Source organism: Bombina bombina, unplaced genomic scaffold (assembly GCF_027579735.1).
Source record: "Bombina bombina isolate aBomBom1 unplaced genomic scaffold, aBomBom1.pri scaffold_1011, whole genome shotgun sequence".
Classification (NCBI taxonomy): domain Eukaryota; kingdom Metazoa; phylum Chordata; class Amphibia; order Anura; family Bombinatoridae; genus Bombina; species Bombina bombina.
In genome coordinates, this window is record NW_026510773.1 from 8,804 (window position 1) to 27,057 (window position 18,254).

The 18,254-nt window shown below is 41.5% G+C and overlaps 1 protein-coding gene across 1 annotated transcript in view; it reads right to left on the minus strand.

The window, feature by feature from the left end:
- Positions 1-2,050: 2,050 nt before the first annotated feature.
- The window catches only part of LOC128643458 (COP9 signalosome complex subunit 3-like), a gene marked incomplete at its 3' end in the record, with an annotated part of 49,320 nt that continues 33,116 nt past the window's right edge, over positions 2,051-18,254 (minus strand). Inside the window, exons 10-11 of the mRNA XM_053696307.1 lie at positions 2,304-2,417; positions 2,051-2,131 (exon numbers count right to left, since the gene is read on the minus strand). Coding sequence (XP_053552282.1) covers positions 2,051-2,131; positions 2,304-2,417 — 195 coding nt within the window. The remainder of the gene's footprint in view (positions 2,132-2,303; positions 2,418-18,254) is intronic.

The window sequence follows — 18,254 nt, forward strand, 5'->3', positions numbered from 1 at the left end:
CCCAGGTGAAGCTTGCTCCAACCCCCTACCCCCCTCCATCAGTGTCCTAAATCTTATTCTATCATATAACAAAGTGTGCACGTGAGGATAATTATTTATGCAAGTAAGGGGGTCTTGAGGAGGGACATCAGATACTGCTATTGTTTGTTGCCAAGAGGCTTTTCTGATGATGGCTCAGGGCAATCAGGGGGCTCCACACCCCGGCGATCTGGCCTGAATAGTGAGAGACATTGCCAGGGCTTCATGATTCGGGCGTTGACGTCACACGCAGCATTTAGCGGTCTAATTACCAAAAAGGAATGCCAAAGTCATATATGTCTACTATTTCTGAACAAAGGGAATCCTAGAGAAGCATTTACAACCATTTGTGCCATAATTGCACAAGCTGTTTGTAAATAAATTTCAGTGAGAAACCCAATTAATTTTTTTTTTATAGTAAATCATATAAGATATGATAAAAATAATGGTATCTTTAGAAAGTCCATGTAATTGAGAGAAAACCGGTATAGAATGTGTGGGTACAGTAAATGAGTAGAGGAAAATTACGCTAACCACAGACACCACAGAAATGTAAAAACAGCCCTGGTTCTCAACAGTAAGAAAACTGAAAAATGGTCTGGTCACTAAGGGATTAAAAAGGAGATAAAAGTGAATTTGAAATGTTCAGCAGACCGGGGGGCAAGTGGTGAATGTCTGTGCAGGTTGCATACTAATGTATACACTGCAGGTCATGTACAGATACACCGTAAATGCATAAAATATTATAACTTTTTTTAAAAAATTATTTGTGCAAAATAAGCATATTGCCAAACTGCTTCTAATGGAATTTTAAATGCCTCGCCATAGACTTCAAATACATCCCTTAAAGGGACAATCTACTCCAGAATTTTTTATTTTAAAGAGATAATATAACTGTTGATTATGCAAAACTGGGGAATAAGTAATAAAGGGATTAATATACTTTTTACCTCTGTGATTACCTTGTATCTAAGCCTTTGTGGACTGCCCCCTTCTTTTGACAGACTTGCATTTTACCCAATCAGTGATTGCTCCTAGATAACTCCACGGGAGTGAGCAAAATGTTATCTATATGGCACAGATGAACTAGCACCATCTAACTGTAAACAACTGTCAAAAAGCACTGAGATAAGAGGCGTCTTTCAAGAGCTTAGAAATTAGCATTTGAGCCTACCTAGGTTTAGCTCTCAACAAAGAATACCAAGAGAACAAAGCAAATTTTATCATAAAAGTAAATTGGAAAGTTGTTTAAAAATGCAGGTCCTATGTCAATCATGAAAGTTTAATTTTGACTTAACTGTCCCATTAATTATATCAAATTAAAAACCTCAATAATTGTTGGTTTGGTAAAAGAATTAAAGGGGGAATGTTTCTTCCATGACTCATATAGAGCACATAGTTTTAAAGAGAATTTAAAATTAAATTTGTTATCCTTTGTTGAAAATACCTAGGAAGGTTGCGTGCACGTGTGGGGAAAACTATATGCCAGCAGTTTTTAAACTTTTTTTTGCAGCATTCTTGCTGCCATATAGTGATCCAAAACTGTGCACACTCCTGAGCCTGCCTGCTTTCCAACAAGGGATACCAAGAGTAAAAGTAAATTGGAAAGTTTTGTTTTTTTAAATTGTACACGTTATCCAAATCATGAAAGAACAATTTTTTCCTTACATTGTATTGATGAATAAGGTTTGTATGTTGAAACCCATAACAGCTGTAAAATGTATTTTATTGCACATTTACATCTTACATTGCGAACAGCACATTTTTTTTGTGAATTTAGGACAAGCAGCATTCTAGATTTACTACAGCTGCCTACAAGGGCTTAGAAATTAGCATACAAGTCTAACTAGGTTTAGCTTTCAACAAAGAATACCAAGAGAACAAAGCAAATTTGACGATAAAAGTATTTTGGAAAATTGTTAAAAATTGCATGCCCTATCCGAATCATGAAAGTTTAATTTTGACAAGACTGTCCCTTTAATTACATTGTATAGATAAACCAAATGGTAAAAACAGCAGTCAAATACTGTACCTTCTGAACAAACTGAGGGTTCACAGTTATCTCTTGATCCATAGCTTTTAATCGGTCATCAAGATCTATACATCGTAACATCTGGAAAGGGAAAAACCTTAGTAAAACATCCTTTGCCGTATGTCAGTGATATTATACACAGTAGCTGTGATATTTTTTTTTTTCCCAAAACAGGCAAATTATATTTACAGATGTAGAGTAAATTGAATGTGGGTATAGCAGTTACGGCATATTCAAAATGCAAATTCTTTACCTCTTGATCAATGTTGTGAAGCATAGCAGGATTGTTATATTTCTCTGGATTATCATGAAAACACACCATGCCATCCTTCTGATTAATACTTGCAAAGATCTCCCCGTCTTCAATCTGAATGATACCAAAGAGAGAGAGCACATAAGCACACACAAAAATAAATCTCAACAACAAACAACCACTTCAAAGTTTTAGAGAGACAGAAATCCCAGGTTTAGATCATGTAAAATGAATTATGGTTGGCTGGTCAATATGACCTATTCTCAAAGCCATCATACAACTGAACCAGCTTAGCCTATTTTCACAGCAATACACCAAACATCACTTGTTTCACCTTTTAAACGCCGTTATGGCGTTCTGTTCCGTCCTAACTGTGCCGGCTTTAGCACGGAATAGAACGTCCTAGCCATTTGGCTGTCCTAAAGCCAATGGCACTTCCAGAATTAGATTGCGGTCTGAAGGGTGTGCCTATCGTCATAAGGACGCCCCCGACCCGATCCCATCATTGAAATATCGCAATTGCGCATGATCGCGGGATTTCAATTTGTTTACATTGGAATGTTCTTCTGATGTAGACAAATTAACCCTATTATCAAAGTTTTAACTTCCCAATCCATGGAGGAAGGGGGTTCTAAAGTTTTTTTGAAAAGAAAGAAAAGCCTTTCCATAGATTATGCAAAATCCTCAATACAGATTTAAACAGGCTTTTCACACTGAATATAAATCAGTTGGCCAACACTCAAGTTCTTTAAAGTGAAAGTCAATCCTAGAGTTTGTGAAACGCTAGAATTGACCAGTGAAAAAAAATAAAAAGGGCTTTCATTCATGAAGTAAAAAAATCCTTCATGCTGAAAGCTCCTTTATTTGTGCCAAGCGTTGCCGCACTGAGCTGCTCAGGCAGCCCACTGCAGAACGTGGTTTTGTTAGAGAGGTGATGACTTCACCTCTTAGCCAATAGACATGCGGGAAATCCGGCCCGTCTCCCTGTGGCGCCGGATTTCCCACACACTTTTTGATAAGGAGGGGGAAACGTAACCTCTCAGCAAAATAGCGTTCTGAATGAATGAAAGTCCCCTTTATTTGTTTCAATGGTCAGTCCTAGTGTTTCACACTTTAATAACAGCCCTAACGACTACCTAAAATCACAGATTTCCAGGATTACTTTGGGTGAAAGCATCTTGTCAAAGCAGTTTAAAGATTATCCCGTCAGCGTTTCCTAGGGAACGGAAATTAATAACCTTGGATTACAGAGTACAATTTATGAATCACGTGATCTTCAAAACAGCACAAGTTAGAAATTGCTCTTATTCTAATATAGCATTAAACATTAACATTTTGTATAAGGTAATCAGTAGGAGTCCCCCAGGGATCAGTACTGGGCCTTGTTCTTTATAATATTTTTATAAATGACTTGGAGCAAGGATTAAATAGCGACATCTATTTTTGCAGATGATACTAAGTTAAGTAAGGTCATTAGGTCAGAGCAGGATGAACTTTCGTTACAAAGGGATCTGCAAAAATTAGAAGTATTTGCAGGTAAATGGAAAATGAGATTTAATACGGGAAAATGCAAGGTTCTACATTTTGGAAGTAAAAATAAGCAGGAAATTATTTAAATGGTACAAGACTTAGCCAAACACAGGAGGAAAGGGATTTGGGAGTAGTAATAGATAACAAGCTAAAGATGGGTGCACAATGCAGGGCAGCGTCTTCAAAGGCTAATAAGATACTAGCATGTATTAAGAGAGGCATTGATTCAAGGGATTCTGTCACTATATAAAGCCCTGGTAAGACCTCACCTTGAGTATGGAGTGCAGTTCTGGGGACCGATCGCAAAAAAAGATATTGCAGAACTAGAAAAAATTCAGAGAAGGGCCACAAAGCTAATAAAGGGAATGGAGAATTTAAGCTATGAGGAGAGGCTAGCCAAACTGGGTCTGTTTTCTTTAGAAAAAAGGCGCTTGAGAGGTGACATGATTACTTTATATAAATATATTCAAGGCCCATATAAAGAGATGGCAGAAGCTCTGTTTATTCCAAGAAAATTGTTTGTGACAAGAGGTCACAATTTAAGGTTGGAGGAAAGGAGATTTAATCTCCTGCAACGGAAATGTTTTTTCACTGTAAGAGCAATAAAATTGTGGAACTCATTACCAAAGGAAGTAGTGAATGCCAATACCATAGATACATTTAAAAATGGTTTTGATACATTTCTGTCTAGAAACAAAATTCATGGATATGCTTGCTTGTATTAAATAGGTCACCTTTTAGTGAGGTTATTCAAGTTTAACTGGAACTGGAAGTATTTTGTATAGGTTGAACTTGGACTTCGGTCTTTTTTCAATCATCATCAATTTCATCTACTACGTTACTATAAAATAGGAGTGTAAGCCAAATTCAATAAAAAAAATAAAAAAAAAGTTACATTTTAATTTGTTGTACACACTCACAACTTTTAAATGTTTTACATTTGTGCTCAGTAAATCTGAACCTGTGCCTAAGTACCGAATGCATTAGTGCAGGTGATGACAAGTTTATATCAAAGTTAGGGGCCAGCAAAAATACCAAGGAGCTGGACATAAACGGTTTAACAACCAACAAACATTTTTTTATTTTTAAATATTTTTTGCTCATGGTATTTATCCAGCTCTGTATTAAAAAAACAGCGTGAGAGAAGCCAAATTTTCACAAAAGGGACATTATACACCAATTTTCATATAACTGCATGTAATAGACACTACTATAAAGAAGAATATGCACAGATACCGATATAAAAATCCATTATAAAACCTTTTAAAAACGTAGTTAGAAGCTCCCAGTTTAGCACTGTTGAGGTTAGGCTAGGACACCCACTGAAATGGGCTAAGAAAGCAGGAATAGCAGACCCCTGCATACGAAAAGGCCCATTACACCAGCAGGAGCAAGCTAGAGTCTGTAGACATCTAAAACATTGGGTCTGAAAAAACACCCCCAGATGGGCTATATAAATGGATCATCTACAAAACATTCATGCAAAGAAAAACCTAATGTACAACGTCCCTTTAAAGGGATATGAAACCAGAAAGAGCACGTGATTTTAAACAACTTTCTATTTTACTTCGATTATCAAATTTTCTTTGTTCTCTTGGCATCTTGTTGAAAAGCAGGGACTTATGCTTAGGAGCCGGCCCATTTCTGGAGCACTATACGGCAGCAGTTTTGTTATCCATTTGCAAAAGCACTACAGGGCAGCATTATTTCCTGCCATAGTGCTACTACCTAGGTACTCTACAACACAGAATATCATTAGAAAAAAATCAAATTTGATCATAGAAGTAAAAGGTAAACTTTTTGAAAATGGTATTCTCTGTCTAAATCACAAAAGCTTTTTCTGGGTTTCATATCCCTTTAAATACAGCAATGGTGCGACTATTAGGATCGTCATGCAAGGTAACATGCATATAGAAATATGGGGTTTAGGTCAAGTCCTAGCACAATTATACCAATGTAAAGAGAAAGAAAACCGCAATCCGGAGTTTGTGCAGATTAAAGGGACAGTCAACACCAGAATTTTTGTTGTTTAAAAAGATAGAAAATCCCTTTATTACCCATTCCCCAGTTTTGCATAACAAACAGTTATAATACACGTTTTACCTCTAATTACCTTGTATCTAAGCCTCTGCAGACTGCCCCCTTATTTAAGTTCATTTGACAGACTTGCATTTTAGCCTATGTGAAACACATGAACTAATGCCCTCTAAGTGGTGAAAAACTGTCAAAATGCTTTCAGATTAGAGATCTAAGAAATTAGCATATGAACCTCCTAGGTTTAGCTTTTGACTAAGAATACCAAGAGAACAAAGCAAAATTGGTGATAAAAGTAAATTGGAAAGTTGTTTCAAATTACATGCCCTCTGGTCAGTGCAGGTAGAACATTACCAAACTCCACATAGAGCAACAAAAGTCCTCTTACGTGTTTCGTGTGACCAAACACTTGCTCAGAGAGGTGTGGATGTGCAGGTGTGTGGTTCCTTTATACCTAAGGATTTTATTAAAGGGAAGGTTTACTCAAAAATGTTCTCCCCTTTAATATGTTCCCAATGAACCAGTTTACCTGCTGGAGTGTATTTAATTTTTTTAAAAGTATTTCCATTAACCTTATATTGGCATTTGAATTAGTTTATTTAGCCTGTGGTATTCCCCACCTATTCTAAAAGTTTTTGGCCTCAAGGCCAAGCTGTGTTAACACAGTCAGTAATAGAAATTACACTCCCAGGGGGTTATAGAAGAGATAAGGTCATTATATAAACCAAGGCAGGTGGTTAAAAATGAACAACAAAGGAGAGACAAAGCTACTCCTGTCGGACCCCTTAGGTGTCCGACAGGAGTAGCTTTGTCTCTCCTTGTTGTTCATTTTTAACCGCTTGCCTTGATTTAGATAATGACCTGTTGATATAGAAATACTTATAGTACTAATCTCTCAGCCTTCAGTCTTAGTCTTACTGTTAAATGTAATACAACCCTCGGATTGTAAGGGCTTAGTCTATTTTGGTTAAACATTGGGACTGTTGGCTGTCAGACAATATAGTAGATATTTATATCAGTACTTTGATATCTACCAATTACCAGGTTTAAGTGTTTTTAATTTACCTTGCTCTAGCTATTGTATGCATGTTTGTTCCTAGTCGATGCAATAAAAGATAGAATGAATGAATGTGATGGAACTTTTTAACTGATATTTTCCTATGTATTTCACTATATTAGACACAGAGTGTATGTGTGGAGCTTATTTATATATACTATATTGTATTCTCTTTTACAACTAGTTTAACTAGTTGTTTGGTTCTGTTTAAATTAAGACTCCACAACAGGTATTGCTCTCAAATAATATTATAAGAATTTATTTATTCAGCATACAAATAAAGTTATATTTAGACAATACCTGTAATTATATAACTGTCACCCCCTAATCTTTAAACGCTCTAACGGACTTAAGACTGGTCAAAAACCTCTATCTACCCCAAGAGGGAGAATAGAGGACCCCATGAGATATCCAAAAGACCAAATCAAACTTAGAGCAACCCGTGGTTGCCACAGAACCACTGTCCAGGGAAACAAACTCCCTAGGAGGACAAGGACCAGAAGATGAGTCCATAGTCAGGAGAAAACATTAGGATGATCCTCATATCCCTGACACAGCACCATACCAACTATGGTGTTCCACAAAACCGCAAGTTCCCCCTTGCAACCTAGACAAGGCAAACCAGTCAGGCTAATCATAGACAAGCAGCGACAGAAAAAACAGAATTTATGCTTACCTGATAAATTACTTTCTCCAACGGTGTGTCCGGTCCACGGCGTCATCCTTACTTGTGGGATATCTCTTCCCCAACAGGAAATGGCAAAGAGTCCCAGCAAAGCTGGCCATATAGTCCCTCCTAGGCTCCGCCCACCCCAGTCATTCGACCGACGGACAGGAGGAAATATATATAGGAGAAACCATATGGTACCGTGGTGACTGTAGTTAGAGAAAATAATCAGACCTGATTAAAAAACCAGGGCGGGCCGTGGACCGGACACACCGTTGGAGAAAGTAATTTATTAGGTAAGCATAAATTCTGTTTTCTCCAACATTGGTGTGTCCGGTCCACGGCGTCATCCTTACTTGTGGGAACCAATACCAAAGCTTTAGGACACGGATGAAGGGAGGGAGCAAATCAGGTTACCTAAACGGAAGGCACCACAGCTTGCAAAACCTCTCTCCCAAAAATAGCCTCCGAAGAAGCAAAAGTATCAAATTTGTAAAATTTGGCAAAAGTGTGCAGTGAAGACCAAGTCGCTGCCTTACATATCTGGTCAACAGAAGCCTCGTTCTTGAAGGCCCATGTGGAAGCCACAGCCCTAGTGGAGTGAGCTGTGATTCTTTCAGGAGGCTGCCGTCCGGCAGTCTCATAAGCCAATCGGATGATGCTTTTAAGCCAAAAGGAAAGAGGTAGAAGTCGCTTTTTGACCTCTCCTTTTACCAGAATAAACAACAAACAAGGAAGAAGTTTGTCTGAAATCTTTTGTAGCCTCTAAATAGAATTTTAGAGCACGGACTACGTCCAAATTGTGTAACAAACGTTCCTTCTTTGAAACTGGATTCGGACATAAAGAAGGTACAACTATCTCCTGGTTAATATTTTTGTTAGAAACAACCTTAGGAAGAAAACCAGGCTTAGTACGCAAAACCACCTTATCTGCATGGAACACCAGATAGGGCGGAGAACACTGCAGAGCAGATAACTCTGAAACTCTTCTAGCAGAAGAAATTGCAACCAAAAACAAAACTTTCCAAGATAGTAACTTAATATCTATGGAATGTAAAGGTTCAAACGGAACCCCTTGAAGAACTGAAAGAACTAGATTTAGACTCCAGGGGGGAGTCAAAGGTCTGTAAACAGGCTTGATCCTAACCAGAGCCTGAACAAATGCTTGAACATCTGGCACAGCTGCCAGTCTTTTGTGTAGTAAGACAGATAAAGCAGAGATCTGTCCCTTTAGAGAACTTGCAGATAATCCTTTCTCCAAACCTTCTTGTAGAAAGGAGAGAATCTTAGGAATTTTTATCTTATTCCATGGGAATCCTTTGGATTCACACCAACAGATATATCTTTTCCATATTTTATGGTAAATCTTTCTAGTTACCGGTTTTCTGGCCTGAACCAGAGTATCTATCACAGAATCTGAAAATCCACGCTTCGATAGAATCAAGCGTTCAATCTCCAAGCCGTCAGCTGGAGGGAGACCAGATTTGGATGTTCGAATGGACCCTTAACAAGAAGGTCCTGTCTCAAAGGTAGCTTCCATGGTGGAACCGATGACATATTCACCAGGTCTGCATACCAAGTCCTGCGTGGCCACGCAGGAGCTATCAAGATCACCGAGGCCCTCTCCTGATTGATCCTGGCTACCAGCCTGGGAATGAGAGGAAACGGTGGAAATACATAAGCTAGGTTGAAGGTCCAAGGTGCTACTAGTGCATCTACTAGAGTCGCCTTGGGATCCCTGGATCTGGACCCGTAGCAAGGAACCTTGAAGTTCTGACGAGACGCCATCAGATCCATGTCTGGAATGCCCCATAATTGGGTTATTTGGGCAAAGATCTCCGGGTGGAGTTCCCACTCCCCCGGATGGAATGTCTGACGACTCAGAAAATCCGCCTCCCAGTTTTCCACACCTGGGATGTGGATCGCAGACAGGTGGCAGGAGTGATCCTCCGCCCATTGAATTATTTTGGTCACTTCTTTCATCGCCAGGGAACTCCTTGTTCCCCCCTGATGATTGATATACGCAACGGTCGTCATGTTGTCTGATTGGAACCTTATGAATCTGGCCTTTGCTAGTTGAGGCCAAGCCCTGAGAGCATTGAATATCGCTCTCAGTTCCAGAATGTTTATCGGGAGAAGAGACTCTTCCCGAGACCATAGACCCTGAGCTTTCAGGGATTCCCAGACCGCGCCCCAGCCCACTAGACTGGCGTCGGTCGTGACAATGACCCACTCTGGTCTGCGGAAGCTCATTCCCTGGGACAAATGGTCTAGGGTCAGCCACCAACGGAGTGAATCTCTGGTCTTCTGATCTACTTGAATCATTAGAGACAAGTCTGTATAGTCCCCATTCCACTGTTTGAGCATGCACAGTTGTAATGGTCTTAGATGAATTTGTGCAAAAGGAACTATGTCCATTGCTGCAACCATCAACCCTACTACTTCCATGCACTGCGCTATGGAAGGACGAGGAACAGAATGAAGAACTTGACAAGAGCTTAGAAGTTTTGACTTTCTGACCTCTGTCAGAAAAATCCTCATTTCTAAGGAATCTATTATTGTTCCCAAGAAAGGAACTCTTGTCGACGGAGACAGAGAACTTTTTTCTATGTTCACCTTCCATCCGTGTGATCTGAGAAAGGCCAGAACACTGTCTGTATGAGCCTTTGCTTTTGACAGGGACGACGCTTGTATTAGAATGTCGTCCAAGTAAGGTACTACTGCAATGCCCCTCGGTCTTAGAACCGCTAGAAGGGACCCTAGCACCTTTGTGAAAATCCTTGGAGCAGTGGCTAACCCGAATGGGAGGGCCACAAACTGGTAATGCTTGTCCAGAAAAGCGAACCTTAGGAACTGATGATGTTCTTTGTGGATAGGAATATGTAGGTACGCATCCTTTAGATCCACGGTAGTCATAAATTGACTTTCCTGGATAGTGGGTAGAAACGTTCGAATGGTTTCCATCTTGAACGATGGTACCCTGAGAAATTTGTTTAGGATCTTCAAATCCAAAATTGGTCTGAAAAGTTCCCTCTTTTTTGGGAACTACGAACAGATTGGAATAAAATCCCATTCCTTGTTCCTTTATTGGAACTGGGTGTATCACTCCCATCTTTAACAGGTCTTCTACACAATGTAAGAATGCCTGTCTCTTTATTTGGTTTGAGGATAAGTGAGACATGTGGAACCTTCCCCTTGGGGGTAGTTCCTTGAATTCCAGGAGATAACCTTGAGAAACTATTTCTAGCGCCCAGGGATCCTGAACATCTCTTGCCCAAGCCTGAGCAAAGAGAGAGAGTCTGCCCCCCACTAGATCGGGTCCCGGATCGGGGGCTACTCCTTCATGCTGTTTTGTTAGCAGCGGCAGGCTTCTTGGCCTGCTTACCCTTGTTCCAGCCTTGCATCGGTTTCCAGGCTGGTTTGGGTTGTGAGGCATTACCCTCTTGCTTAGAGGATGCAGAATTAGAGGCCGGTCCGTTCCTGAAATTGCGAAAGGAACGAAAATTAGACTTATTTTTGGCCTTGAAAGGCCTATCTTGTGGAAGGGCGTGGCCCTTTCCCCCAGTGATGTCTGAAATAATCTCTTTCAATTCTGGTCCAAATAGAGTTTTACCTTTGAAAGGGATGTTAAGCAATTTTGTCTTGGATGACACATCCGCTGACCAAGACTTTAGCCAAAGCGCTCTGCGCGCCACGATAGCAAACCCTGAATTTTTCGCCGCTAATCTAGCTAATTGCAAAGCGGCATCTAAAATAAAAGAGTTAGCCAATTTAAGTGCGTGAACTCTGTCCATAACCTCCTCATATGGAGTCTCTCTACTGAGCGACTTTTCTAGTTCCTCGAACCAGAACCACGCTGCTGTAGTGACAGGAACAATGCACGAAATGGGTTGTAGAAGGTAACCTTGCTGTACAAAAATCTTTTTAAGCAAACCTTCCAATTTTTTATCCATAGGATCTTTGAAAGCACAACTATCTTCGATAGGAATAGTAGTGCGTTTGTTTAGAGTAGAAACTGCCCCCTCGACCTGTCTGCCATAAGTCCTTTCTGGGGTCGACCATAGGAAATAATTTCTTAAATATAGGGGGGGAACTATACAGTCCCAGCTATAGCCTTTGCTGAGACCCAACCAAGCCCAGAGGGGAATATGATACCAATTGACGCCTTCTAGAAGCTTTTCCAGCAAATTTCAGATCCTTACACATGCATCTGCATGCCCTGCTCTCAAAAAACAACTGCGCAGGAATGGCGCGAAAATGAGGCTCAGTCTACAACTAGGAAGGCCCCCTGACTGGAAAAGGTGTCTAACATAGTGCCTGCCGTTTAATAAACGTTGCCCAAGTTTATAAATGCAAATTGTCAGCATAAATATGAATAAAATGCCCAAATAAAGCAATCGATTTAGCCCATAAAAATGTCTACCAGTTTTTTAGCCCATATTAAGCCCTTTATTCTGTTTGTTTGACTAAGAAAATGGCTTACCGGTCCCCATGAGGGGAAATGACAGCCTTCCAGCATTACATCGTCTTGTTAGAAATATGGCTAGTCATACCTTAAGCAGAAAAGTCTGCTAACTGTTTCCCCCAACTGAAGTTACTTCATCTCAACAGTCCTATGTGGAAAAAGCAATCGATTTTAGTTACTGTCTGCTAAAATCATCTTCCTCTCACAAACAGAAATCTTCATTCTTTTCTGTTTCAGAGTAAATAGTACATACCAGCACTATTTTAAAATAACAAACACTTGATAGAAGAATAAAAACTACATTTAAACACCAAAAAACTCTTAATCATCTCCGTGGAGATGTTGCATGTGCAACGGCAAAGAGAATGACTGGGGTGGGCGGAGCCTAGGAGGGACTATATGGCCAGCTTTGCTGGGACTCTTTGCCATTTCCTGTTGGGGAAGAGATATCCCACAAGTAAGGATGACGCCGTGGACCGGACACACCAATGTTGGAGAAACCATCCCAGGAGCTTAAAAAGAGCTCTCCGAGAGGACAGAGCCACCTGTGAGCAAAACACGCGATGACCGATCAACAGGACGGCTTTGCTGCCCGTAGCCATCGTGGGACTCATCCCACTGAGAAGTGCCAATAAAATCTCAACAGCTCCCGACCAGAAAATTCCGTAATCCAAGGAGCAATCCATCCCAGCAGCAGCTACCACCGGTAGAGAGATGAGCACTAAGAGTTCCCCCTCAAAAGAGGAAGGATGGATTCAATAAAAGTAAACGGTTCATACTGCCAAAAGCAGACTGATCCCCAGCTTTCCTTCCAGGATAACTGTCCCAGACCAAAGGCTAGTGAATGACCGAAGAGAAGAGTCTCAGACCTTCTCTTCGGAAAAAAAAAAAGGATGAATCTACGAGGAATCAAAACCCCAGAGTAGAACTCTGACCGCTACTAAAAAAATTGGCATTCTACCCTGAACCATGACAGGAACCTCATGCTTGGGTCCAAGGACCCCTACACTGCATCCTTCCATAAGGAACCCTCCTCAAGGGAAGAAAGCACTTTGACCCACAGCATTCCGATACCAGAATTCAATTCCGTGATTCTGAGAATGCAAGAGGGAAGAAACCCTACGAGGCAAGAAAAATAAGGACACACGGCCCTTTACAGATACTGAGGTACCTCCAAACCAAGGAGAACACATAAGAACCCCTTCCCCACCCTAGGTGCGAAGAAGATTAATCAACAGAAACCACCCTACCAGAGGCCAAACTCTTCGGCCAAAATTGTCAGCCCAGTTGGAATAGCAACTAAAGCCTACCAGGAAGCATCAGATGTCCCAGCAGACAAGTAGGGACCGTCAGAAAACCTCAAACTGAAGCCTCAGGTCAATATTAAACTCACATAAGAGTCAGAAAACCCCTGACCCCACCAAAAGGGACACGCGGGAGAACCAACCCCTAAGGGTTAAGCAGAACCATCCAAACCCGTTCCAGGCAAGAAACGTGGTCCTAAACCAGAGTCCTCAAAAAACTGAGCCAATCCGAAGATCTAAAGCCCCTGAGGAACCCATAACTGCCTCCTATGGTTAGGAGCGCACCCAGACAGTGCCTTCTGCCATCTAAAGTCCTTAGATGTAAAGTACCTAGCAACATCCACAAACCCAAGAGTCTGAACAAAAAAACTCCAGACTGGTTTAGGAAAGGGCCAAGTACCCTTGGACCACAAGGCAATCCATAAAGACAGGCCTAACGACCTGACCCAAACGCTGGAAAAGATAAAATGGTCAGCTTCCTGACCCCAGACAGGCAAAGAGACTATAACTGACCCCATACCTCCTACCTTCAAGTCCAAAGAGCTAGATCTGCAATAAGATCGACGGATAGCACCCGAGAGTCTAAAGACAATGGTATGACAAGGGCAGTTCTTTTCTTGAGAAGACGACAGTCTCCAGAGATCCTTGCAGGATCGGTCTCCCAACATCCTTGAAATGTAATAACGACGGGAGCCTCGCAGCTCCTGCTAGAACAGCAGGGTGACCCCTGCACTCCACGTACTAAAGCAAACAAAACTCTTCCAGAACAAATTACCCAACCCAAGACGGGAGGGAAGGAAACATCGCCACCGCCAAAGGAATGCGACTAAGCTACAGGAGTCGACATCCGGAGATACTGCAAGTTAAGACGCAAGTCATCCACTCTCCAGAAACTAGATCTCCAGAAGTCAAAACACATCTCCAAAGGAATGGAAACTTATGGTTCTGAGTCCCCAGGCATCCTAGGAACCACGATGACGTCTGAAAAAGTCGGTCACGCATCCCAAGCAGTATTGACAGAAAAAAAAAAAAAAAAAAAAAAAAAAAAAAAACATTTTATCGGAGTTCACAACTAACCTACCAGAAGCATTGGATCTATGCCCCAGGCCCCATACGTCGTTGTAGGATCCGAGCCCGGGGTCCATAACACTAGGCCTTAAACTTTTTTTTTTTTTTTTTTTTTAAAGCCGACAGGCTAATCAGCACCACAAGGGTGACATGAACCCAAGAAACAGACAGCGCCTGACCAGTACCTGCCTGGTACAAGAACGCTCCAGTATCTGTCTAAGGTCCAAGAAAAATCGACCCAAAGGTTTGATAATATAACTAGAAAACATAACCTCGGTCTTAAACAAAGTGCGCAACTTCCGAGGAAGTGCCCATGCGACCACAAAATCTCAAGTATCGGTTCCAGAGACTTAATGTTCCCAAACGAAAGTTATAACAGACGTGAGCTTATACAAAACAAATCAAAAACATCCTATCTGGATCTAAAATAAAAGCAAGGCAGCATCCGCGGGTGAACACCCAAGAAAAAAGGGTACGCCAACCAGACCAGCCGATCAAAGGCCCCCTTCACCCAAGCACAGAACTGGAACCGATACATAAGAAAAAGAAACAGAGGCGTCAAGGAGATTAGCTTCATCCCCAAAAGCCTATCCAAGGCCTCGAATCCCTCGGCCCACTAGGACTGGAATCCTCTAGCAACGCCAAAACATGCCTTAGTAGGACACGAAGACGTGCCAACCTATAACGGAAGGCAAAATTATCCCTTGCCGGATCGACAAACAACTCCGGTCCCAAGGTTGGGGCCTCTGAAGCCTCAGAGGCCCCCACTTCCCCAGGAGGCCGAACTGAATTGGGCGAACCCACGTCCAACGTGCCCTGGTTGACAGAACACTGACAGTATCTTAAAAATATTTCACTTGGGAGATACAAATGAGCCAGAGATATGGCTATGCGGAACTGTGCAGTAACCTCTGGAGGAAACAAGCCACCTTACGGAGAAAGAGTAGAGGCCATAGGGACACCTGCCTGAGTAGCAAAGGAAAGTTCTGGGACACGCGCCTCACAGGACCTAGAATCCTCGGGGGCGGATGGCTCAACGCACTCTGAGGACCCTGAATCAGGAAAAGAGAGTAATCTGAAACGGCAATCGGAACATAACTGATGGGCATGGATAACACGGGCCATTTCATAATCATCACAAGACGTATTCTCCACATCGGAGACATCCGTGTCTAAAAAAAAAAACAAAACAAAAAAACGTGCAAGTCATAAAAACGTGCGCAAATCAAAAATTCGCACAGATAAATAAGGCCGTAATGTTCCGAAAAGCCACGAGCCAAAAGTATTACTACACATCAGCACATAGAACCACGTAACAAACATGATGCCCACCCTGTTTAATAACCCCCCTCAGGAGATATTAACCCATGATCCCTATTTTTAAGATAAAAGGAGTCCCACTGGGACCCTACCTTCTCGTTTACATCATGTTCACATAATGAAGTAAAATGAAACAATCTTACCGGAATCTACGCTGTGGAACAGGAACACGGCCCTTCAAGTGTGACAGACAGTAGCCTCGCTTCGGACATGGACTTGAGTGAATAAAGGCAGGCAACGAAACTAGTAAACGCTGATTGGCATGGAGTTGTTAATATGAGTCTCCGGACTCTAACCTTCATCTATGATCTTACTGAGAGGCTGACCGGATTACTTAAAACTCCAGTCCCATTTCGAAGAGTACTACCCTCCATAAGAGACTCTCTCAAACTTCTGACACTTCTCTGCCAACCTCCTGAGACAAAAAGCAAAGAATGACTGGGGGGGGGGGGGGGGGGGGGAGGTATTTGAAGCCTTTTGGTTGGGGTGTCTTTGCCTCCTCCTGGTGGCCAGGTTCTGAATTCCCAAAAGTAATGAATGCAGCTGTGGACTCTCTTTAAAAAGAAAACCCACATTCATTTAAATATAATGTTTGTGTGTAATGGAACTAAATTAGAAGAAAAAGATGAGATCCGACTTTTCCGTAAAAACAATCCTTTATTAGATCCACATTATTAAAATGGAAAACACGGGGAACAGCAGATCCTGAAATAGTGTAACGGGTGCAGCACTGACAGGCTTACGCGTTTCGGAAATGCATCCGTAGTCACAGCCTGATTGTTTTTACGGAAAAGTCAGATCTCATCTTTTTCTTCTAATCTACTCGTTCCAGCATATTTGACATTTCCGGCTGTTGTGTGCAATTGGAGCAGGTGTTCATTCTATCATTGGCTGGAGGAGAAGCCACCTGAGAGCAAAGCAGGTGTGATGTAGGGGTAGCGGAAGTATTCCCTGGGGGGGGGCGGGCCGCAAGAACCTGTGAGCTGCATCGTGTGAGACTATGTCCCCTCTTCATTTGCAGCACAGTTTATTAGACCGGATCGTGAGTTAATACCCGATATAAAGCTTCCAATCCTTCTCTATGAGGTATGCTTGTATAAAGTGACACCAAATCTATAGCAGCTCATTTATAGTGTGATTGCCAATTTGTGATATTTTTTCTTTAAAATTCCAAGAATCTCTGATATAACCTGGACTGATAGACACTATAGGCTGCAGGTAAAAATCCAACCATTGGTGCAAATTTTCTCCCAGGGTTCCAATTGTGGACACGATGGGGCGACCTGGTGGATTGTGTATGTCTTTATGTATTTTGGGTATAATGAATACTGATATTTTGGGATGATCAACGAGTAGCTTGATCTAGTAGACCCTCACTGATTACATCCATCGAATATGGAATCCACTTCTTGTTTGTATTTAACAGTGGGGTTAAAGGTTAGTCATGTGTTTCATATTTCAGTTGTCTCATTACTTTTTGTACATATTTACATCTATCCAATATAACTATTTTGCCGCCCTTATCGGCTTCAGTTACAACTCATTGATATTTTTTTAATTCTTGTAAAGCTTTACGTTCCTTAAAACTTAAAATTACACTGTTGAGGTTTTAAAGGTGTATTTTCAACTTTTCTAGCCAATTCTATTAGATCCGATATTACTTTTCTCTGGGAAAAAAAAACAGAATTTATGTTTACCCGATAAATTTCTCTTGTTATGTATCGAGTCCACGGATTTATCCATACTTGTGGGATATTCTCCTTCCCTACAGGAAGTGGCAAAGAGAGCACCCACAGCAGAGCTTTCTATATAGCTCCTCCCTTAGCTCCGCCCTCCCCAGTCATTCGACCGAAGGCTAGGAAGAAAAAGGAGAAACTATAGGGTGCAGTGGTGACTGAAGTTTAATTAAAAATATACTACCTGTCTTAGACAGGGCGGGCCGTGGACTCGATACATCACAAAAGAAAGAAATTTATCAGGCAAGCATAAATTCTGTTTTCTCTTGTAAGATGTATTGAGTCCACGGATTCATCCATACTTGTGGGATGCCAATACCAAAGCTTTAGGACACGGATGAAGGGAGGGACAAGACAGGTACCCTAAATGGAAGGCACCACTGCTTGTAAAACCTCTCTCCCAAAAATAGCTTCCGAGGAAGCAAAAGTATCGAATTTGGAAAATTTGGAAAAAGTATGAAGCGAAGACCAAGTCGCCGCCTTACTAATCTGTTCAACAGAAGCCTCATTTTTAAAAGCCCATGTGGAAGCCACTGCTCTAGTAGAATGAGCAGTAATTCTTTCAGGAGGCTGCTGGCCAGCAGTCTCATAAGCCAAACGGATGATGCTTTTCAGCCAAAAGGAAAGAGGTAGCCGTAGCCTTTTGACCTCTCCATTTACCAGAATAAACAACAAACAATGAAGATGTTTGACGGAAATCTTTAGTTGCTTGTAAGTAGAACTTTAAAGCACGAACCACATCAAGATTGTGCAACAGACGTTCCTTCTTT